This window comes from Macaca mulatta, chromosome 17 (genome assembly GCF_049350105.2).
Source record: "Macaca mulatta isolate MMU2019108-1 chromosome 17, T2T-MMU8v2.0, whole genome shotgun sequence".
NCBI lineage: Eukaryota > Metazoa > Chordata > Mammalia > Primates > Cercopithecidae > Macaca > Macaca mulatta.
Genome location: NC_133422.1, coordinates 86,908,487 through 86,933,341, shown reverse-complemented (window position 1 = coordinate 86,933,341; position 24,855 = coordinate 86,908,487). Strand labels below are relative to the sequence as shown.

General features: G+C 35.8%; 1 protein-coding gene across 1 annotated transcript in view; it reads right to left on the bottom strand.

Moving 5' to 3' along the window:
- The window catches only part of GPC5 (glypican 5), a 1,454,359-nt gene that overhangs the window by 691,685 nt on the left and 737,819 nt on the right, over positions 1 to 24,855 (bottom strand). The window contains exon 7 of the mRNA XM_015121302.3: positions 3,160 to 3,319. Coding sequence (XP_014976788.2) covers positions 3,160 to 3,319 — 160 coding nt within the window. The remainder of the gene's footprint in view (positions 1 to 3,159; positions 3,320 to 24,855) is intronic.

Genomic DNA, 24,855 nt, shown 5'->3' with positions numbered 1-24,855 from the left:
TTTAAATTTAGTCAGACATTTTATGGTAACAAATGAACTGTGTGGTATTTATGCTTTATTTTCCAAAGAATAAACAAAAGTGTAATGAAGAAATAGTGGTGCATTTCAAGTTCTTAACACAGATGACACCTTGTTAAACTTTTTAGATCACAATATTTTCAAGTCATTAAGACCACCTAAAACTATGCCTTAACTTTCTTTACCAATATATCAAACTGGGCCAAAACGGGCAAAATACTGGAGTGCTTTACAAAAATAGAAATGTGACCTACAGTTTGCTCCTTTCCTTGTCCCTCTTTACTTCAGCGTGCTATCCGCAGTGGTTTTCTAACCACTTATTAAAAATTGAAAGGCAACAGCTATAAGCTCGTAGAAACATAATAGGCAACCCACTTAGAGCAGATGTGGATTTTCAGAAAATGCTTGCTTGGAGTTCCTGAAAAATCATCTATCTCTTAAATTGCCCTAATTCTGATGGACAGCTGCTTGTACCATGTCTGTCCATTTCAGCAGTAATTGAAACCAAGGTTTTGAAGTAAAAATTAATTTTTGTCAGCTTGTCAAGTATAGTTTTGTGAAGAAAACTATTAGTAGCTGAATATCCTTCACTGCCTCTACTTCCTTTGTAAAACAAACAAAAAAGAATGACCTACTAACATCTAACAAGTTCTTGAGCTTGTAAGTAACTTCATGAAGTAGAAAATTTCCTATAAATATACCATTTCTACACATACATGCACGTGCACTCACACACACAAAATGCTATACTTTTGTAATAACTTGATGTTCTAAAATACTACTAATATTTAGATGGCCATGCAATTACAGTAGAAATAAATACTCCAGATAGGATGAAAATGAAAGTTTATTAAATATTACCCTGATGGGTAAGTGCTATAATTCCTAAATATAGTGGAAGACATTTTAGGTTTTAGTTAAAAAAAAAAAATTGTTTCTAGTGGAAACCCTTTTTCATTTTCTTTTACCTAATATAATTAAATTATAATTTGCTATTTGACTATGATAAAAATGTAATAAAGTAAAAACTTTCTTACATAATGACACAGTATTTTTTAAATAACACAAGTTGATGATTTAGTAGTACTTAGTCATCCTGGCTTCATGTTATTTATCAATATGTAATTCATATCCATTATGCCCTAAGAGTTATTCCACTTTCAAACTTTTATAATTCTCATGAAAAAATATGGAATCATGCCCATCAATCAATGAGTGGATAAAGAAACCATGGTATATGTGTGTATGTATGTATGTGTGTGTGTATATATATACACACATATATAAAATGGAATACTATTCAGCCATAAAGGGAATGAAATAATGGTCACAGAAACCTAGATGAAATTGGAGACCATTATTCCAACTGAAGTAACTCAGGAACAGAAAACCAAACACTGTATTTTCTCATTCATAGGGGCAGCCAAGCTATGAGGATGCAAAGGCATAACAATGATACAAAAGACTTTGGGGGATTGGGAGGAAAGAGCGGGAGGCGAGTGAGAGAAAAAAGACTACAAAGTGGGTACGACGTATACTACTCAGATGATGGGTGCACCAAAATCTCACAAATCACCGCTAAAGAACTTACTCATGTAACCAAATAATACAACTGTTTCCCCCAAACCCTAAGGAAATTAAAAAATAATAAAACCTTTATAATTCTCAGAACTGGTGATAATTCACTAGTATTTTTTTCACAGAAAGCTATAATTGTCATCAAAAGTTACTAGTTAAAAATAAACAAAACCACTAAGAATGCATGCTCTAAACAAACGAAAGGGTCATTTTCATTTCCAAATCCTCTTGCTAATTTCCAAATACATTGTCTTTATTTCCTTACATCCACAGTATCTTTAATTATATTTCACTTAAACAACCAAAGAAAGAAAAAAAACAAGAAACCAATCTGATAAACTGTATTAACGCTCATAACAAGAACACATGTCTTTATCGCATTCTGTAAGAATAGAATATATTTAATTTGCACTAAGAATTTTGTGGCCTTTTGTTCAATGGCTGCTCAAGTGCACTCATTCTCATCTGTTTTCATGTTAAATAAAATGTATTACTGTGTCTAACAAGAAAATATTTCATTATGTTAACTGCCTTTTTAATTTTGCACCTCTTTTGGCTTCCATTTTTAAAGTAATATATTTGGCTTGTAAAACCAGATCTTAGAAGGAACGAGGAATTGATTTTGGAAGCATTTATCGTGCTTTTAATTCATAATGAGCGAGTTATAAAGTAAATGAATTCTTCTCCCACCAAAAAGCATGTCTAGTAGGTGCAAAGCAGCTCTGTGTGATTTTTAGTTATCAGACCAAACTCTACATGTGATTGCACCTTTCCAGAAGGTGACCCCTGCCTTTGGTATAATCAAGATTAAATGAATAGTTTAAACCAGTTACTCTGGGTACCTCGACGTTTCCGTTATTTCTCAGTTGGTCACTGTGTTGTTTTGCCCATATGAACAAATGCATGCAGGTAACAATGGAGTGTGGAGAACCTACATTCCTCATCTTGTATGTGATAATCAGGAAAGTAAATCCATTTGGTAATTTTTTGTTGTTGTTTTTTGAAAATTCTATCCTTTGTGGTAGTGATGAGTTCAGAAATGGTTTCAAATCCATTCAATCGACATAAATGTTTAGTGAGTTTTTTTGGGAAGGGAAATTCATGAGCATTAAATCCAAATAGTTTTCACGATCAATAACCATATACCAATTTCTATGCAATTTGACTATGATAAAAGTATAATAAAACTTTCTTATATAATGGCATAATTTTTAATTGCACAATTTGATTATTAAGTAGTACTTACCCATCCTGGTTTCATGTTGTTTATCAATATACAATTAGTATCTATTACGCCTTAAGAGTTATTCCACTTTCAAACCTTCTCAGAACTGTTGATTGTTTACTAGTTTTTTTCACAGAAAACTATCATTTTATTAGAAGTCATTAGTTAAAAATAAACAAAACCACCAAGAATGTACGTCCTAAAAAAACAAAAATGGATTCGTTTCATTTCTAATTCCTCTTGCTTTTGAATGGTCATTATTTCTTTACACCCATAACATCTTTAATTATATTTCAAAACCTTTTTTTTAGCAAGTGGTGTTAGAATCATACACTTACAGTTTGTGATCTTCAGTGTCCTCTTGACTTCTCCGCTTCCTGATCCCCCGCAACCATCTTCGTCATCACAGTCCCCACTGACTTGTTCAACCATGCCTCCACCACTGCCCAGCTGAAGAAGCTCCCACTTGTCAGGTTTGGGTGATCTACCCTGTAACAACTAATTGTACATAGAGAAAGGCATTTATTAATAGTAAATTCGAATAACCTAAGAATTATATTCAGAAAACTTACGTAGAGCTTAGAATTATTTTGTTATGTGGATCCACTCTTTTGGTGTAGACACCTTACCAAGTCTTTAAGAAAAACAAACAACTGAAATAGTAAAGAATGGGCAAAGTCTTACACCCACAAACAGCTACACTCTACGTATTAGCTCCATGGCAATGGTTTGGATGATGCTTTGGGAAGCAAATGAAATTACACCTTTGCTTATGGCAGTTTGGCTAGAGGATCCTTTGTTTCTGAATAAACAATGTTTAAATGCGGTAAATCACATTCTAGTACTCCCTTTGTAATATATTGGCTGATAGCGTTGTGCTGTTTTGTGAACCCACACTCCATATTTCTAAAGAAGTACTACTCTTCCAGGAAATGTTTCTGTCTAAAGAAATCCAGAATTTTAGACATATACATTTGTAGTTTCATTTAAACTTTCTTGGATCAAATACACAGTCCAATGCATATGGCACATACTGAACCTTGGGACAAAACGTTTAGGTCCTACATCCATTTCCACAAATCATTTAGGAAATTTAATGACTTCTCAGTTCTCAATTCTCAAGTATTTCATTTATTTTTATGAGCAAAACAAATGGAATTGACATTTTCCCCTACAGCACAGGAGTTCCAGTAATACTTTTAAACAACAATGGAAATTTCTGAATGTCTTTTCAGAAGGGTGATGTTATAAATAGTAGAATATTTCACTTAAAACTAAGCCTGGTTAAGATAGTCCAATGCAGTATATGACATTTACCGTTCTAAGGTAGTTTTGGAGAGTACATGGCCAAGTGTCAGCACTAGAGGGTACCAATATATTATGAACAAAATGTACCACTGCTGACCACTTAGTGGGCATTTAAATTTTCACAGCGCTTTATGAAAGACTTACGCTTGTTACTTCTGTGACTTTCCAAATAATATTATCAATTAGCAGACAATAACTAAACACACAACCCAAGGACAGCATTTTATACTGAAGAACAGAGAGTCAAATAGCCTCAGGATAGCTAACATACATGTGTTTATAATATAAGGAACTCTTAGATTAAGCAACTGGACTCTGAAATTCATGAACTTTTAAAATTAAACAATACAATTTTTAGGTCACCACTCCACTTCTGAAATATTAGTTTTCTAACAAAAATACTAAAACTATTTGACAGTAATTTTTAAATTCTTAGTTTTGTTTACTGGCATTTTGGAAAAAAAGTCAATAGGTGGCATTAAATTAAAAAGAAGGCTTCTTTCAAGATCAAGTGAACTCAGCAAATATTAAGTTAAACAAAACTTTTCTACTGTGTTTAACATACTGATGTGTATGCTACTCCCTGTAAAGGGAAGGGAGAGTACAGCAATGAAGAAACATGGATAGGAAACAAACCACATAAAAAGTCAAAATCTAAAAAGGAAAGGATAAATGGTATTACTTTATACCGTTATATAAATGATAATGATGAAGGGTAAATAAGGTAATACCAGTTATCATTTGTTATTATGAAATATCCCATTTGTTGTCTATTTAGTATAATCATAAAGGTCTTGGATTCTGAGGTCCAACACACTTGGATGTGAATCCTGGATTTTGACATATACCAACCACGAGACATGGGGTATTGAGTACATTACTGAATAAATCAGTTTCCTCAAATCTATAAAAGGGACAATAATATACCTGGACCATTGCTTATGTTGTGAGAAAAACATATGCAAAGCGCTTTGCAAATATTTATTATGCTAGCACATTAAACATTAATACATTTTGATTATCTATTCTATTATATATTCTAGTACAATATTGTTTATCCAGAACACATTAATTGAAAGAATTATTTAAGAATGCAGTTATATGATTTACATTTTAATTTTTCAAAGTATTATCAGACAAGTACAACAAAAGCCAAACTCTCTGGTGATATGCTGCTTTCTTTTGACCTCGACATTCTTTTCCAACATTTTCCCATATCAACTTTATTTTCTCTTTACTTCCCTAAGAATTATTCCAATATTTTACTGGGATCGTGGCCAGAACACAGATGGAATCTCATGAATACCACCAACAATGTATATATCATGAGGATCCAACCAGGTAAATGAACTCAAAAACACAGAAAGTAAGTTGATTTTTAAAACAAAAATTACTATTTTAAGAAATTGGTTTTGGTTGAAAGTGATTGGATATATTGTCAGAGAATTATTTATTTGTAATTATTGTTAAATATAACAGATTTAAACATTTATTCTGTTTTCTCTATTTTTCTTCTCCATCACTTCAGTGACATTCTAGGAAATGTCTGAGGCACATGAACTCAAAAAAAAAACCAAACTACACAAAACTATATTTTAATTTAAACTGTTAATGCTAAGGAGAACAGCAAAATGGACACCAAGATTTCCCACTCTAACCCCTGGGGCTGTGAATATGACGTCAGTCATGTCTACCAACTTACACGGCAAAAGGAATTTTGCAATGTAACTGATGCCATTAATCAGTTGATTTTGAGTTTACCAAAAGGGAGATGATCTGGTTGGAATAATGCAATCACATGATTTTCTTATTTCCCTTTAAAAAATATACTTTAAGTTTTAGGGTACATGTGCACAACATGCAGGTTTGATACATAGGTATACATGTGCCATGTTCATTTGCTGCGCCCATCAACTCGTCATCTACATTATGTATTTCTCCTAATGCTATCCCTCCCCCGCACCCCCCAAAGTCTCCTCTATCCCCAGAAGTTAGAGACATTACAAGCATGAGATGTGAAGATGAGGAGCTTACATGCAGGGGACCATGCTGCTGCCCTTGAAGATGTGAACTTGGATGATGTGATAGGGCCTATTAAAGGTCCTGTGACAAGGAACTGGACCACTAGTGGCCTCTCGGTGCCTTGCAGCCAGCAAGGAATTGAGGTCTTCATTCCTACAACCACCTAGATGAGCTTGGAAGCAGATTCTCCCTCAAAGCTCCCAAACAGAGTCAAGCTAGGCTGACAACCTGCTTTCAGCCTTGTGAGACCCTGAGCAGTGAGCCCACCCAGACTTCTCTTCTGTGGAATAGTGAGTAATAAATGGATGTTGTCTTGAGCTGCTAAATGTGTAGTAGTCTGTTATGCAGGAAGAGAAAATGAATACACTCTCTCTAACCCTCAAATGAGCCACATTTACTTCTTGGCAATTGTGTTTGAAAGCGTTTGATTCTCTAGCATATTTCTCAGAATGAGAGGTCATCATTTCTGTAAGATACCACCTTACTGAGAAGATGGTACCCTTGGAGACAAGCTATCCAAAAAACCTTTTCAGTTTATCTGCCTCTTAATAATCCCTCTCACTATATTTCCAAGTCTCTGAGCAAGAAATATAATTGCGTGAATCAGATATATCCAGGATCCCACCTGATTCGTGATTCTCAGTCCCCAGTAGTACTCCAGCCCTCTTGTAGGGTCAATATCTCCCTTTCCTATGTGTGGAGGCTCTGCCTGATCATTTACATTTTCTCGCTTCTCAATTATCACACATCCACAAGTGTACACTTTCATATTGTAATAAAACTTAATTTTCAGAAATTTCCAGTAAATTTGTAACGAACAAAAACAATGGGCTTTTCACAATAAGATCTTTATTCAAATTCTTTTTTTAACTACACTATCCTGATTTCTTCTTAAGTTTGCTTATGTTTCTCCTCACTTCCTCTCTCATCGCCTCCAGCATCCACATGGAAGTGTTTCAATTAATAATATAAATCTACTTTTTAGTCTCTTTCTCGGAATTCATCCTAACAGATTGAACTCTCACCTGTATACAAATTACACTCAAGTCTTTACCTGCAGCCCGTTTTTCTCTGCAGTTCACCTCTAAGCAGCAATTGGAAATGAGATGAACTCTACCACTTTCTATCTTAAAATAAAACTGCTCCTCTCCACTATTCATGTCATTACAGTTTATTTTCCCAGCTCCCTCATTACAGGGGCCATTACTCTCTCCTACCCACTACCACCATATTATTTTCTTAAAATCAGTACTTTCACCATGTCATTTTTCAGCCTTATTGCTCTCTGTGATTCTTTACTGTCAAAACCACTAGTTCCCAACATGACATGTGTCTAGAGGACAGAGATCAATCCAAAAAGATGGGTCACCGAAAGAGTGATAAAATGTGGAAAAATGTTTGAGAAATACATGCCATGGCCGCTTCTTAATTTCCCAGAACTAAACCCTCATGAGAAATTTTGCAGGAGGCAGTCTTGTCTAGTTGAGATTCTTCTCACAATTTCTAAATGTACCTAAGAAAATTACCCCTCTTCTCTCACTCAACATCCACTGACATGCTTTTAGATATGATGCCAAGAAAAAAGTTCAAATTTGGCCTGGCAGTCAAAGTTCCATATTATGTATTATTTTGTTTTGCTTTTAAATTATGTCTAAACACAGCTCCCCAGTACCCAGCTTCTACTGCAGAACCATCAATCTGTTCTTCCAGAAATTGTGTGACTTTATGTCTAGAATTTTGCTTATGCTTCTTTTACATTCTTCTCACTTCGAACTCTTGTTTTTCCTCCACATAGAATACACCCTTTCATTTTCTTATTTTATCTAATTGTATTTAATCTTCAAGTTCAAACTCAAATACCCCTTTTTCCATCCCGCACATATTTCTGTGATAATTCTAACTGTGTATCATTTACTTGCACTTTATCAACTTTCGTGAACATGTCATATCTGATTAGTGATAAGTTGTTCAAAGATAAGACCAGAATTCAACCTGCTTTCCATCACCTTCCATCATGACTAGAGTACTTACCAGATTATACATGCGAAATACATATATTTATTTGAACTTGGAAATAATTTAAGCTTAGCCTGCCTTCAATGCTCTCTATATCTAATTGAATAAAATCTTTTCTCTTCTCTGAAAATTATCGAAGACCCTGGTGTTCTAGAAAAACTTTGGTTTTACACTTACTTATTGACTGGCAGATGAACTGATTCATTTATTCATCCCATGAAATTAATTGAGTATATCCTAAATATAACACACTTTTTTTTTTTTTTGAGATGGAATCTCACTCTGTTGCCCAGGCTGGAGTGCAATGGTGCAGTCTCAGCTCACTGCAATCTCCACCTCCCGGGTTCAAGAGATTCTCCTGCCTCAGCCCCCTGAGTAGCTGGGTCTACAGGTGCATGCCACCAAGCCCGGCTAATTTTTTGTATTTTTAGTAGAGATGGGGTTTCACCGTGTTAGCCAGGATGGTCTCGATCTCCTGACCTCGTGATCCACCCTCCTCAGCCTCCCAAAGTGCTGGGATTACAGACATGAGCTACCGCACCCAGCCATAACACATATTTTGAAGGATAAGCATCCATATCAAAAGAGAAGGCATAGCCTTGGTTCTTAAAAAGTGATTAATATACACTATTTCAAAAATGAAATTTATGACTATATAGCAAAATAAAATTGGGATATAAAATAACCTGAAAATCAGGAAACAGGAGACAGTGTAAACATTTAGTTATGTGGTCATGCCTAATTATTTTTCTTATCGCCAATAAGAAATAATTTAAAATGACCTTATTCCTGAGTACCTGGAGACTTCTAAGTTTTTAAAACAATTTTATGTTGAAGAATCATACCAAGAAATACTTCCAAGGTATATTTGTGTTGCCATCCTAGTTACTATAAACCAGAGAAAAATGTTCTAATTACCTTTTTTTAATGAATACGTACAGAAATACCTCATTATACATCTAGAATATAGGAATATTTTCAAAAATGGATTTTTGCAAAAAGTCTGTTTTTTCCTAAAGGAGGGAGAGAACTGTAGCTTCATGATCTGAGATACCAGGTAAGGAAGTCCTCTCTATCCTCAGGGGAGAGGCTCTTTATAGTCTTCTCTAATCCCTCAGAGACAGCATCAAGTAACTCCTACGCTCTGTTGGCTGCATCCTCAGGGGCAAGCGTTATTATTTCACATCTTACTCTTAAACCACTTTCGAGAAATAGACATAGTTTCCACCAAAGACGAGCCCTTCCCAACAAACCTTTAATAACAAAGGGTTTCCATACATGCACCCTTAGTGAACATACACAAATGAAATGAATCTGTAGATTGAAAATGAAGCCAGGTTTTGTTTTTTTTTTTTTTTTGTTTTTTTTTTGAGATGGAGTCTGGCTCTGTCACCCAGCCTGGAGTGTAATGGCGCGATCTCGGCTCACTGTAACCTCTGCCTCCTGGGTTCAAGCAATTCTCCTGCCTCAGCCTCCCGAGTAGCTGGGACTACAGGCACACACCACCATGCCCAGATAATTTTTGTATTTTTAGTAGAGACAGGGTTTCACCACTTTTTGCCAGGATGGTTTCAATCTCTTGGCCTCGTGATCTGCCTGCCTAGGCCTCCTAAAGTGCTGGGTGCCACTATGTCCGGCCATGAAGCCAGTTTTTATAAGTGACACATGAATATCAGTCGTATTAGACACACTCCTCCAACAAATCTCTCATTTTTACCACATACATGAATAGCTGTCCCATATATTCATACAACATGATTTTCTTGATTAACAAACTTCATTTTTTAGAGTAGTTTTAGGCTCACAGCAAAATTGAGTGGAAAGTAGAAGAGTTCCCATAGACTCCCTACTCCCAACACACACACACACACAGCTTCCCCCACTGTCAACATCCTGCACCAGAATGATGCATTTGTTATAATCAATGAACCTAAACTGACACATCACTATCACCCAGAATCCACAGTTTACATTAGGGTTTGATAAAATAATTTTTTAAAACTTAAAACCTCCAACAAACTTAACATTACTTCTCTGGGCCATACATTTTCTGCATCAGTACATGGGATAAGAATATTTATTTGGAACTGGGAGTGGTGGTGCATGCCTGTCATCTCAGCTTCTTAGGAGGCTGAGGTGGGACGATTGCTTGAGCCCAGGAGTTTGACACTGCAGTGAACCATGGTTGCATCACTGCACTAAAGCCTGGGCAGCAGAGTGAGACCCTGTCTCAAAAAAAAATGAAACAAAATGTAACAAAATAAAACAAAGACAACAAAAACGTAACATTTATTTAGAATGTTTGTGAGTATCATTTGAGACACATTATGAAAAGTGCTAGCACACTATGAGTATTCAGTTATGGTTAGTTAACTTTATCATTAAGATCGTTATAACCAGTCGGAGCTGACACTGCTACCCCAATCCTGTCTTTGAAGGAGCAAACCCATATGGGAGTAACAATGACTGGCTCCCCACTCTGCCTTAACTCTGTCCTTTGAGTCTACCTAATTATAAGATAAACAGCATTTTAAATTTTGAACCTATTCCCTGTTGTGGTAGGTACAAAGTCAATCACTACACCCGTATTTATAGAACAATTAAAACAGAGGAAAAGACACAATTTTGAATTCCAGCCACACATTAATTGTGTGCCTTTAGGCAAATCACTTAAGCCTGTTAAAATTCACTTTATTCTACTGAATAATAATACACGGGAAAGCACTTCATATACTTGAACGAACTATGCTCATTTACAGGGTTCTGCGCATGACACTGCATCCGTAAAATTGAGAAACCAACAAAGTGAGGACAGAATGAAAAAAAAAAATTCTTTCAGAATGCTCTTCCTTTCCTCAATGCCATGCAGTTTGTGCAGTCAGCTGATTAGCCGAAAATAGTCAGTTTTGATGACTGATGCTTCCTGCTTATGTTTAGTGGGTTTAGGAAGCTCATTAGGGATGCTATCTTGGAGATGAGTCTGGTGGGTAGAATATCTGATGACTCCTTAGGCAAATGTACTTCTTTCAGCTGGTGAATTAATTTCTCAATAGAATCAATTTGCTTTTTACTAACTGTCTGGCAATATCCCATACTTGCTATAGCCTTTCAAACACTTGCAATAAGATCTGGCTCATACATACAACCTGTTAGCAGTGAAAAAGAAACATTCATCATATTCGAATATCTCCAAACATGAGAACAGATGAATATGCTTTAAGACAGTATAATGATACATCTCTATTTTCCCCTTCCTCTCACAATCATTTATACAGATATGAGAAGTATGTGTTTAGAAAGTATTAGTCATCATAGATGTACCTCTAGTCACCCATTCAAATGTAAACATGGGAAAATATGCACTTGCACACTTTTATACTATGAATGAGTATAGGTAGGTGAAAATTAGTGTTGCCAGAAAAAATTCAAAGCAGAAAACTGAAGGCATAGAAAAATTATACTTTTTATTTTGTGATTGATAAACCATCTTTAAATAATACGTATAGAATAAAAAACTATGGATATATACATGCAAATTATAAATATATGTGATTTTAATTTTGTTAAAAGGTAATTGGCATCTGCAATTTCATGGAGACTAAGTGAAACCCATGAAGAAATGTGTATGAAATAGGAAAGCAACAAAATCTCATAACATTTTAAAATTAGAAATCAGATTCAAAATCCATCATGATCTATTTTAAATTTATCTCTACAACATATTTCAACTGGGACAGACTTTATATAATACACCTCACTATTTTACAGCATGACTTCCCTTTCTCCAATCCCCAAACTATGTTCCCATCTATACCCCGCCCCACCCAACTCTCACCTCTTCCGTTAGCATTATTACAAACATATTTTACAGATCTTATACCAAACTTTTCCACTCTGTCTTTCAAGTGTAGAAATATCTTACACATAAACCCCAATACCACAAATCTTCACATTTATATTTTCTAAAGCAGTTAAACCTTTATAGACAATTCTACCTAAAAAGCCAAATGCGCTTTACAATATGTCATGTTATGTTAAGTTGACCAGACACAGAAGTCATTTCTGTCGGATTTCTTGTCAGTGTTTGCTTTAAGTTTGAACTTTCTGATCTCGGCTCCTGTTGTGCCAGTAATCTGAAAGGTCACTGCTCTGTTGGCATTTGGTTTATGCAATGCAGTCTGGCAATTTATAAAAGTCTTGTGAATTTGTACATAGAATATTGAAGTTAGAAAAGGCTTATCACTCTCTGGGCTCTAATACTGTCCAGAGGTTATTTGTTCTTGTTCCCATAAGAAAATCCTGTGTGTCTGTCTCTCTCCATTACCATTCCTGATCCTTACCCTCCAGTTCAAAATGTGGCCATTTCCACCTTCTAAGCCCTCATACCAAAATTGACTGGGTAGGTTTATTATGAATTTGTGTCCTTTCCAAACTCTACATTAGACCTCCCAGGAGAGTTCAAACTAAAAACTAACAAGTAAGGGCAATATTACAATTGAAACAGGGGAGAAAAGATAACCTCAAGTAGGATTCAGAAAAATTGTGGGACCGAAAGAGGAAGAGCGCATGCCAAATGTTCCCAATTCTGCAATGGCTCTTGTGAAACATCTATATGAAAACACTTCGAGGACCTCAAAAAAAACTGGTGAAAAAGCAAACAACCTTCCTAGCAAAACAACTCCAGAGCTAATGTCAGAGCTTTCTATCAAAATATCCATGCTAAGTTCACCGGAAAGATTCAGAAGATCAATGACAGGAGTAAGGGAAAAAAGAAGGACATTTTGTGAGTAGGCAATGCATGATGACCCTGCAGCAGGAGAACCAGAGGGGGGAAAAAGGAAATGGAGGGTATAAGTAAATTAATTGCCTGTAACATGTTTAATGAAATAAGTAGACGTGTGATGCAAATTTCTTAATAGTCAAACATTATGCAATATGTGATGCATGAGAATTATACTACCCCAAAGTTTTTAAATGTGAGATTTTCTTGATGCCACTTTCATTTACCTACACGCACACAAATGGCACAAATCACATACACATATAGTGACAAGAAAATGTATATGTGGGAGGGAGAGAAAGAGGGAGGAAAACTTTAATCATGATACATTGCCAATGTAAGACTTCTCTTTTTAGAAAGATCTTTTATTCAACTTATCAAAATTTTAATTGTCAATGGAACAGAAATCATCACAAATAAGAACTTGTAACTGACCCAGGTACAGGTGAGTTTCTATGACTGAAATCTGGGGGCATTCTAAGCAAGAATAGTTCAACAGTGACTAATCTCATTATTTTTCAATTGTATTAGGTCATATTTGTTTTATTTATAGTGTGGTTTCTCATCAAGGAGTTGTTTATTGAACATGCCAAAAGCCTGCATCTCTTTAACTAGGTCTTTATATGCATAAGGAATGTTTAAATAGTCACAAAAGTAATATAAACTAACACATTTTTTAGATTTTAACATATATATTTGAAGACAGGTTTTCCCCAGATGTATAGTTCTTCATACCCTGGCTTGCCTCAGGAAGCTGCCTCTGTCTCTTGTGGATATATGATGAGTAAGGGCACTGGTAATTCACTGCGAGAAAATGCCTAGTCATTTGCCTAGTTATGCCATGTCATCTTCCTGACACTACAGAGCACAGTAAACTAATTTCCAAAATCAAAGACACAACAAAACTGAACAGCTACTGTTCCTGAGGCAAACAAGTGAATTCCAGAACATGCCATGGACTCATTGAAGATGAGTTTTAGACCATTCTACATCGTGTGTTGAATCAGCATTCTATTAACCACACAGTATAGAAGTGAAGCCAACCTATGCTACCAAGAGTGTATTAATTTTACATGCATTTCCTAGTAAACAATGTAGATAGTATTAATGTTTATATTGCCAAGGTAATACTTTTTGTCCCTCAACTCATCTGCTAAATTTTGCCTCACCTGGCTCAGTCAGAAGGAAAAGAATTGACAATGCTAAGTAATCTCAGTTATCTCCACTGACAGAAAAATCAAGTATTTTCTACACAGACTGTGGGAATCAGCATTTTCTATTCTTAACTTAGATTTTTTTCCCCTTGCCTTTTCACTTTATGATCCCAAGGTATTGATGTATTTCTAACACTACAACAAGATTTGTGTCACTCAACTGTGTGTGTTGTAATCCTTCTCTTTTAACCATTTATCTCCATGAAACTGATGTCATTGAAAGATAGAAAAGAAAAAGCGTAGAAGGGAGAGGGGGAGGGAGGAAGACTTTGATCATGATACAATGCCAAAGTAAGGGCTCCTTTTAAGAAAGGTTTTTAAAACTTTCTTCATCAAAATGTCCATTGCTTCCTTGAATGAACTGTGAAGGGTTGCAAATTCCTTTAAAACTTGGTTTTGGCAACAAATCTGGATTTCCTTCATTAGCCAGCTATGCAGAATTCATTTTCAAATGCTCTATTAAAAAGGGAAGTTTCCCCTAAAGTTTCCCAGTCTATTAAAGGTTTCCTTCCAAAAGGAGCTCATTCTGATCCAATTTAGTACGACACCCTCGTGTATGCCAGATGGCACAGCATCATAGCTTCACAAATGTCATTCTGCTTCTCACCTTTCAAATGAAATTCCCTTAACCTAACCTTTCTTTACATAAACTACAAAATTGTAGACAAAATATGCCAAATTGAAAGCCTCTGTTGCTAAATATTCTAGAAATAATTTGAGAAAAATGGGTGCGATTTGAAACCTTAGTTGTCTTGGAAAGGGGGTAGATGGGTATTTGACGACGACTCTGGTTGCTATTTCTCCTGTTAACTATTTAAATGTGTGACCTTAAAAGAAAGTCATTCAATCTTGTTGAGACTAATAAATGTCGCCAATTTCTCATGTGTCTTATAGCTCAAAAATTTTCAATTCTAGTATGTCTCAAGCCATTGTAACATTTGCTTTAGAAATAAGTATTATTTAATCAAGGTGTATTGCAGGCCTCTGTGATATTTCAATTTCATTCCTTTTTAGGCTAGATATAATTCTGGGATTTTAAAAATTGAATTGTATGTTATGGGTTGAACTGTGTTTTTCCCCAAAATGTATGCTAATGTCCTAACCCCTAATACTTCAGAATGTGACTTTAGAAATAGGGTCTTTACAGAGGAATCAAGTTAAAATGGAGTCATTAGGGTGGGCCCTAATCCAATATTACTGGCATTCTTATAAAAAGGGGAAAATTGAACACAGAGGAACATGCACAGAGGGAAGACTATATGGAGACACAAAGACAATGCCCTGTGTAGTCAGAGACTGGGCGGACACACCTGTAAACTCAGGAATACCAGATTTCCAGCAAACCACCAGAACCAGCGAGAGACTCAGGAAACACAGACAGCCTCCCTCATATCCTTCTGGAGGTAACTACCTTGACTACATCTTGTTTTCAGACTTCTAGCTTCCCCAACTGTGACACAATAAATGTTGGCTGTTTTAGGCCACCCAGTTTGTGGTACCCTGGAGAATAGCTCCCACAAATGAATACATTGTTATAGACTAAAAAGTGCATAAATCATACATGTACAATTTTCATCATCTTTCAATATGGTCTCAGTCATGTGACCGCCATACACAAGAGCACCTCAGAAGCCTCTTTTATGTCTAATTTTCTTCTACCAAATATAGCACTCTTTTGACTTCCTCTACAATAGATTCATTTTTCCTGGGGAAATTTATATGAATGCAAGCATATTTGTGACACTACAGACTTAGTGTTGTGGGAAGTTGGGGACCCCTAATGGTGGAACCTGCTGAAGCCATGACAGAAGAACATAAATTGTGACGATTTCATGGACATTTATTAGTTCCCCAAATTATTACTTTTTTAATTTCTTACGCCTGTCTTTACTACAATCTCTGAACATAAATTGTGAAAATTTCATGGACATTCATCACTTCCCCAATCAATACTCTCGTGATTTCCTATGCCTGTCTTTAATCTCTTAATCCTGTCATCTTTGTAAGTTGAGGATGTATGTTGCCTCAGGACCCTGTGATGATTGCATTAACTGCAGAAATTGTTCATAAAGCATGTTTAAACAATATGAAATCTGGGCACCTTGACAAAAGAACAGGATAACAGCGATGCTCAGAGAACAAGGGAGATAACCATTAGGTCTGATTGCCTGGGAGCCAGGTGGAACAGAGTCATATATATTTCTCTTCTTACAAAAGCGAGTAGGAGAAATATTGCTGAGTTATTTTTCTCATCAAGGAACAGCCCTGAGAAAGAGAATGCATTCCTATGGGGAAGTCTCTAAAATGGCCACTCTGGGAAATCCATCTTATATGGCTGTAGATAAGGGATGAAACAAGCCCCGGTCTCCTGTAGCGCCCCCAGGCCTATTAGGACAAGGAAATTCCTGCCTAGTGAATTTTAGTCAGACTGGTGGTCTGCTCTCAAACCCTGTCTCCTGATAAGATGTTATCAATGACAATGTGTGCCCAGTGGGACATGAAAGTTCATTAGCAATTTTAATTTCACCCTAGTCCTGTGATCTCACCCTGTCTCCATTTGCCTTGTGGTATTTTGTTGCCTTGTGAAGCATGTGATCTCTGTGACCCACTCCCTATTTGTACACTCCCTCCCCTTTTGAAATCCACAATAGAAACTTGGTTTTGTGGCTTGGGGGCATCACGGAACCTGCTGACATGTGATGTGTCCCCCGGACACCCAGCTTTAACATTTCTCTCTTTTGTACTCTATTTCTCAGACTGGCCAACACTTAGGGAAAATAGAAAAGAACCTACATTGAAATATTGGTGGCTAGTTTCCCCGATACTTAGCAACAGTTATTTAATTGCTGTATTTTATTCTATTCTATCAATGAATCAATAAAATATTTTTACATTCTGCCCTTGGTGGACAATTGAACTGTTCTGAGTGTCTGGATATAAAAATAATATTGTAATAAAAGTCTTTTGGTGTAAAAAATTCCCAGTTGTATCTGTTGGGTATATACATAAATGTATAATGGTTGGGTTATACATAGGCATGTGTAAAACCAAAATGTGCTTTATTATTCTTTTAAATATTAATATATAATTTACACATAACAGACTATACAGATCTTAAGTATATGCCTTATTGAATTTTCACATAGGTTCATATACACGGAACAACTCAGATAAAAAATATCTTACAAATACCCCATAAATCATCTTCTTGCCATCTCAGTCAATAACCACAACCAAAAAAAAAAGATAACTCCTATACTGACCTCTATTTACATAGATTCTTTCCATTAATAATGTTAATAGGCTATTAATGAGCTTCATAAAAATAGTATCATGCAGTATATATGCTCCTGCAAGACTGATTTTATTCAATATTAGGTTTTGAACATTTATGAGATTCTTATATATAGAGTTCATACTTTATAATTTTAATGGGGTATTCCATTTTATGAATATATAACTTTGTGTTACTGGATGATTTATCTGTTTCTAATTTTGGGCTACTATAAATAATGCTAATTGAATATCTTATACATATGTTTTGATAGACTGAAGTCTCATTGATCTTGAATATATACATCCAGGAGTGGAATTGCTGGGTCAAAGGGTACATATACATTCAACTTTACCAAATTTTCAATATGGTTTTTCAGATTTACATTCACACAATAAGAATGGTAGTCTATAAGGGTGGTAGTTATTCCATATATTCTGAAACAGTTGATATTATCAGTCATTTTAATTTTGGGTATTTAGTGGGTATATAGTGGTGTTTAATGTGGTTTTAATTTGCATTTCTGAGCGATTAATGATTTTATGTTTTTAGATTTTTGATATCTGCTAATAAAGTGCCTATTCAAGACATTAGTCCATTAAAAAATAGATTTTCTGAATTTTTCAAATTGATTTGTAAGAGTTCTTTATTAATTCTGGATTTAATCTTCTGTTTTTATATTTGTACTTTTTCTTATTTTTTGCCATATTTTTTCACATTATTAAATTACATATTTTTCACATTATTAAAATACTTGTAATTCCTTTTTAGTACTTTATCGTACATAATATTTATTCTAGACTATTGTGGACTACATTAGTATTTTTTCCACTTCTCCAACAATATAAGGACCTTAGAACAGTTAAAAACTATTTAGTTACCCCCACTTTTTGTTGTCATATTTTATTCAACATTTAAACTTTCTAAAATACAAGTTAATTTTATCCTTACTTCTCATGTTTATTTTCATGGTGAATATTTCTTATAAATTACTTTTCTTATAATATCTTTCAGATTTTTGTGTCAATGATTACCAGTTTCCCCCCAAAATATAAGTGTTCTTTTGTATTATTTCCTGAAAATGCTTGTGTAAGACAAGTCCAATTAGTTTCTTAAGTTTTGGTAAGAATTCACCAGCTAATCCACATGTGGTTGGAATTGTGTGTGTGTGTGTGTGTGTGTGTAAAAATGTGTTAATCATAGTTTCTATAACAGATACAGAACTTACTCAGATCTTTATAACTTTTTGTGCCAATATTTTAAGACTTTTTTTCAGTTAACTTCACTGCTTCCTCTAATTGCATGCTTCTATCTGGGATTTTTTCTCAGTCTGAAGAACTTCTAGTATTTCTGTAGTTCAGGTCTACTGGGCAAACATTCTCTCAACAATTACTTGTCTAAATATATTTTACTGTGCCTCACTGTTATGTTTTTTTCACTGGTTATATTTTAGACTGGCAAATTTGCCCCTCAGCGTGTTAAAACACTATTTCATTGTCTCAAGCTTCTATAGTTTTTGTTGGAATACTTATTTGTGCTCTTTTACTTACTTTTGAGACTTTTGTTTTGGTTCAGCAGCTTATAATCTGGTTAGGTAAGGTTTTATTTGTATTATGTTCCTTAGCTTTTGTTAAGTTTCTTCAAAGTAGGTTGATATTCTTTATCAGTTTTACAAAATTTTTGACCAATGGCTCTTCCAATATTGCTTATTCTCCATTCTCTCTCACTTGTCTTTATGTCCAATTCAGTTATAGATGTTTTGACTTTGCCTCACGTCTCTTTTGTTCTGTTCTGCTTTATTCATTCTCATCAGTTGAGATTATTTCTATAGATCAATTTATATCATTTCTATGAATCTTTTTTCAGGTTAACTTGTTTTACCACATTTATTCTAAAGCAAACCTATTGAGTAATATAAGTTCAATTATTGTGTTTGTTTTAGAATGTCTATACAATTTTTTATAGAGATTTAAATCTTTGCTACAATCTCCATTTCATCCAGTTTGTCTACTTTTATTGTATTAGCAATGGTTATTCTAAATTTGTCTGCTTAATTATCAACTGTGAATCTGTGGAGCTGTACTTAGTTGTGCACATGTGTTTTGTTGTATGTTAATAAAATTTTTGTCACTTCACATATCTAGACATTTTTCATATCATGCTGGACACTGTGTATAAAAGAATAATGAAGTATTCTGATAATGTTAGTTTTAGAATGTATTCCCACTTTAGTGAGCCGATAGGGTTGGGAGAAAGTCATTATCAATAGAGACTGAAGCAGTCAGGATTGAGTTTTAGTTTCAGTAAGACTCTGCCATCTTTGGCTTATCTCTGTTTCTGAAGTATGTTCCTTTTGAGCTTTTGATTGAGAGCTGGCTGGAACTACTTCATTAGTCATTAATCTCAAAATTAGTCTCAAATTTAGTCTCATTAGTCTCAAATTCTGTTGGAGATTAAATTTCAGGGATTTTGAGCTCAGCCCTTTAGCATTTCACCCTATTGAGCTTCAAAATCTTAGAAATGTGTTGAGCAAAAGGGTTGGCCATGTTTTTGAGGCAGGCTGTCTCCCTTCCAATGAGTTTATCTCCCAGTTGCTGTGGTATTCTTGAAGATTTTATGTATTTTTTATTTTTAATTTTGAGATGGAGTCTCACTCTGTCACCCAGGCTGGAGTGGAGTGGCACAATTTTGGCTCACTGCAACCTCTGCCTCCCAAGTTCAAGCGATTCTTCTGCCTCAGCCTCCTGAACAGCTGGGACTACAGGTGCGCATCACCATGCACAGCTAATTTTTGTATTTTTAGTAGAAATGGGATTTCACCATGTTGGCCAGGATGGGCTCGATCTCCTGACCTTGTGATCCAGCTGACTCAGCCTCCCAAAGTGCTGGGATTACAGGCATAAGCCACCACACCTGGCCAGGATTACTTCTTAAATTAAAAGCAGGCCTGCAATTGATCCAACCAGGATTTAAGATGGCTGTTCTAAACAGGTTTTGCTAATGAGACTGAGTCCTCTGACAGAGTAATCAAAGTAAAAATGTCTTGTTAGTATAATAATCATTCTGAGATATTAAGATATGTTATTGAGAAGCTACCCTACAGGTCTTTAGAAACCCAGGACAAGGGAAAGGCAGATTTCAACCAACATATAAGGCAGCAGCTTAAAATGTGACAGCATATCTTGTGTTTAGGTCAGTTGGTCTAAGGTAACTCAAATGTGTAAATCATAAAGGTTTTAGAGATGTTCTTGGAGAGAAATGTGTAATAACATAGGTGTCACTGGTGAAAGTATCCGGAAAACTACTAGGAACCACTCTCTATAAAAGGTGCTGGGAGAGTAATTTACTTTGGCCTGTAGGGCTCAGGTTAACAGAGGGAGGAACAATAAACAAACCCTGAGAAACAAAGGTGTGAATGAGACAGGGATACCAGCATCTATTATCAAAGGACCCAGAGGAAACCCGGAAGAATAGAGAAGAGCTGAGTAAGTCAATATTCAGTAGGTTTTCAAAGAAGGTAAATATCAAAGGAGAGGAAGATTGATCTCAGAAACATCCTTTCACCTGGAAAGTAAAGATGCCATCAGAAGGAGCTCAGGCAAATGGAAACCTTCGCCCCTCGAAACCTTGGTCCCCCCAGCATTGTCTTATTTCATCACAAAGTGAAATGTTGTTGAAGACTCAAATCAGCCCAATAATTTCCTGGCCTGGTATACATTGTGAAAGATAATATTTCACAGTGTTCTATGGGTATATTTGTGTTTTCTTTGAAAATACAAAAAATGAGTCAATTTTCACATGAACGATTATCATAAAATTTTAGCCAATATAGAAAACTTTGTGATTAAATAAAAACTTTATACATTTCAATGTTAAACATCCCTCATAGGGCTTTTACCACTGTTTACCCAGAATTTTGTTCATGTCCCTGTACCAGTTATGTACCCTTAGACAGTCGAAACCTACTTAGATTTATCTGCTATTCCAGACCTGTATCTGGTGTTTGGATGCTTAGTTCTGCTCTGCTAATTCAAGGAATATTAATCTTTAATCGACTGAATTTTGAGTACCATTATGTATGTTTCTACTTCTTGAACCCTGTTTAGGGGAACCCTATTTAGTTCTCTCAGTAGAGAATTTAAACAACAAAAGGAACCTGATGATTTTTAAAAAATCATTTTTTTTTTACGCCATCTAAGTTCAATTCATACTAAATAAAAGCTAATATTCTAATTTATACATTAAGAATCAGTATCTTTTGAGATACACACACACACACACACATGCATACGAAGCAGTATGAAAGCCAGTGTTTACTTTTGGTCCAAACTGGTTTCCTTTTAAGGCTGTTCTCACCTGCTTTCATTCACGCTTTCATCCAAGTGTTCAGTACTTTGAACATATTGGTTTTTCGCTGTTCCCTCCAACTTTCTTAGAAGTATGCAATCACCCCCTTCCTTCCATTATAATTCTTTCTCAATACTACTTTTCTTTCTGAGTAGTTTATCCTTTCTAACCATTAGGAAAAAAATATGACCAGCTGATTAAACCACTTGACTTAAGGGTTGAGTGGAAAGGCGTATTCCTCCAAAATTGCACTTAAATATTAATAGAGGCAACTGTCAATTCAGAGCCATCTAAGCACCACGACTGCTTTTTCTATATTGTACCCTGCATTTAAGCAGTTATCATACACACAAATGCATACACACACACACACACTCCCACTTTTCTTTTCCACATCTTTTATCTTTTCCTTTTTTTTTTGAGATGGAGTCTCTCTCTGTCACTGAGGCCAGAGTGCAGTGGTGCGATCTGGGCTCACTGCAAGCTCTGCCTCCTGGGTTCACATCATTCTCCTGCCTCAGCCTCCTGAGTAGCTGGGACTATAGGCACCCACCACCACGCCCAGCTAACTTTTTGTATTTTTAGTAGAGATGGAGTTTCACTGTGTTAGCCAAGATGGTCTCCATCTCCTGACCTCGTGATCCACCTGCCTTGGCCTCCCAAAGTGCTGGGGTTACATGCGTGAGCCACCGCGCCTGGCCTTTTCCTTTCTATTACTATTGTTAGTATCCTACTGGTTTAAGGACGTAACATCCTACATATTTTAATGAGTTTTTTTTTTCTCTCTATTCAAATCCATTTTATGATGTAGACTAGAAACTGACAAACCTTTCCTGTCCAGGGCCAGATAGTAAATATTTTTGGCTTTGCAGGTAGCACAGTCTCTGTCAAAGCCATAGACATTACATAATGAATGAGCATGGCTGTGTTCCAATAAAACTTTGTTTACATGAATAAGCTGCAGACTAGGTTTGCCCTGTCAGCTGTAGTTTGTTGAGCCTGGATCCACATAAATCTTACTGACTGCAGATTTTCCCACATTACTTATTACTTAAAAATAAAATGAATCGTCTCACTTCAACAAACTTAAATAATTTGTCCTATGTGCAAGACATCTATTTACTTGTACTGTGATGTCACTACAGAATAAGATGTTAAATTTAGGCTGACAATTGACAGAAATTTTCCCATTGTCTTCTTCATACACCTGCAATCTAGTGAAAATAAACTATTGACTTCTTTATATTTCTGATGAAATATTTTGGCTGGGCACGGTGTCTCATGCCTGTAATCCCAGCACTTTGGGAGTCCAACGCGTGTGGATCACAAGGTCAGGAGTTCAAGACCAGCCTGACCAACATGACAAAACCCTGTCTCTACTGAAAATACAAAAATTAGCCAGGCGTGGTGATGCACACCTGTAATCCCAGCTACTTGGGAGGCTGAGGCAGAATTGCTTGGATCCAGGAAGTGGATGTTGCAGTGAGCTGAGATCATGCACTGCACTCCAGCCAGGGTGACAGAGTGAGACTCCATCTCAAAAAAAAAAAAAAAAAAAAAAAAATTGCTTCCTTTCTAATGCTAATCTCTACATGTTACTATCTAAAGTCCAACTCACATATACCTTTCCTCAAATGCTAATTGGATGAATTTGTCCCTTAGCTAAATTTCCCATGATTTGACTTTGCACTATACCATTTTGAGGGCATCACCATTTTGAGAGTTCATCTCAGTATCTAGTACAGATAACATACTTTCTGTGCATCTGTGGTGTGCAAGACATTAACTGTTAAATCAATGCTTAAATAATACAACTCTGCCAATGGTTTTCCCACTGACCTGAACTAAAAATTTTGTTCATTTACCTCTTTTCCCTCTCCTTTTCTCTTTCCCCCTCCCTTTCTCTTTCCCATCTCTGTCCTCCTCTTACCCCCAATATTGATAGATCCTATAAAATCTTATAGAATCTCATACTTATCTTTTATACCATTCACATTGCTTCAACCGAAATTCAGATCTTTTATATCTCTTCACTGGACTATTAAAACAGTCTAATTCTTTTCTGTCATTTATTATCTCCATGCCAAACCATGTTTATATTTATATGTAACATATCACCCCCAAACTTAGCATTTTAAAACACACATTATTTCAATTTTTGTTGGTGGGAATCCAGATGTGGATTAGCTGTGGCCGCTGACCCTCACTCTTTTAAAAGTCTTAAGTCATCTTAAGGCTAGACAGGGGAATGATTTATTTCCAAACTCACTCACATAGTTGTTGACTTTAGTTTTAAGTCAGGTGTTGTGCTGTAGACTCCCTGGGTTCCTTGTCACATGGGCCTCTCCACAAAGCATCACACGACATGGCAACTCTATCCAAGCAAGCAAGCAAGCAAGAGGGAATATCAGCAAGAGTTGGGGGTGGTGAGCAAGAGGCAAGACATAGTTCCTTGTTACCTAACCAAGGAAGTAACACTGTATTACTTTTGTTGAATTCTGTTTCTTAGCAGCAAGGCACCAGGTCTAGCTCATACTCAAGACGGGGAGATAACACAAGATACCAGGAGGTGGAATCAGAAACACGGGAGCTGTGTCAGAAGCCACCCATCCCACCATTACAGATAATTATTGCTTTCTTCTATTATGTTGTTTTTCTCTCCTTAAAATGCTTAAATGGCCTAGAGTGGTGGTCTCTAGTTTTTTATCCTGCTCTTCACTCCCAGAGTATATTAGTTGATGCAGCAGTTTGTCTCTCTTCATTATCATCAAACTCACACACAATTCATGCATGTGGTAGAGATGCTCTGTGTACGCATAAGTCTGACTCTTTAGAATCCATGTTATTAACACGTGAGTGACTTTTTATCCATGAGCTATTCAATTTCCACTTTCCTCATTCTCAATGGTCAAAAGTGTTGACTGCTTTCTACTCTTTACTTCTCATTGTCACCTGGCTTCTGTTAACAATGTTCCTGCCTATACTTTTTTCCTTTTTGCAATGTCATTTTCTGCTTTCTCGCGTAATTTCAAGTAAAAAGAACCTTTTTTAAACAGTTTCTACCATGGAGTCC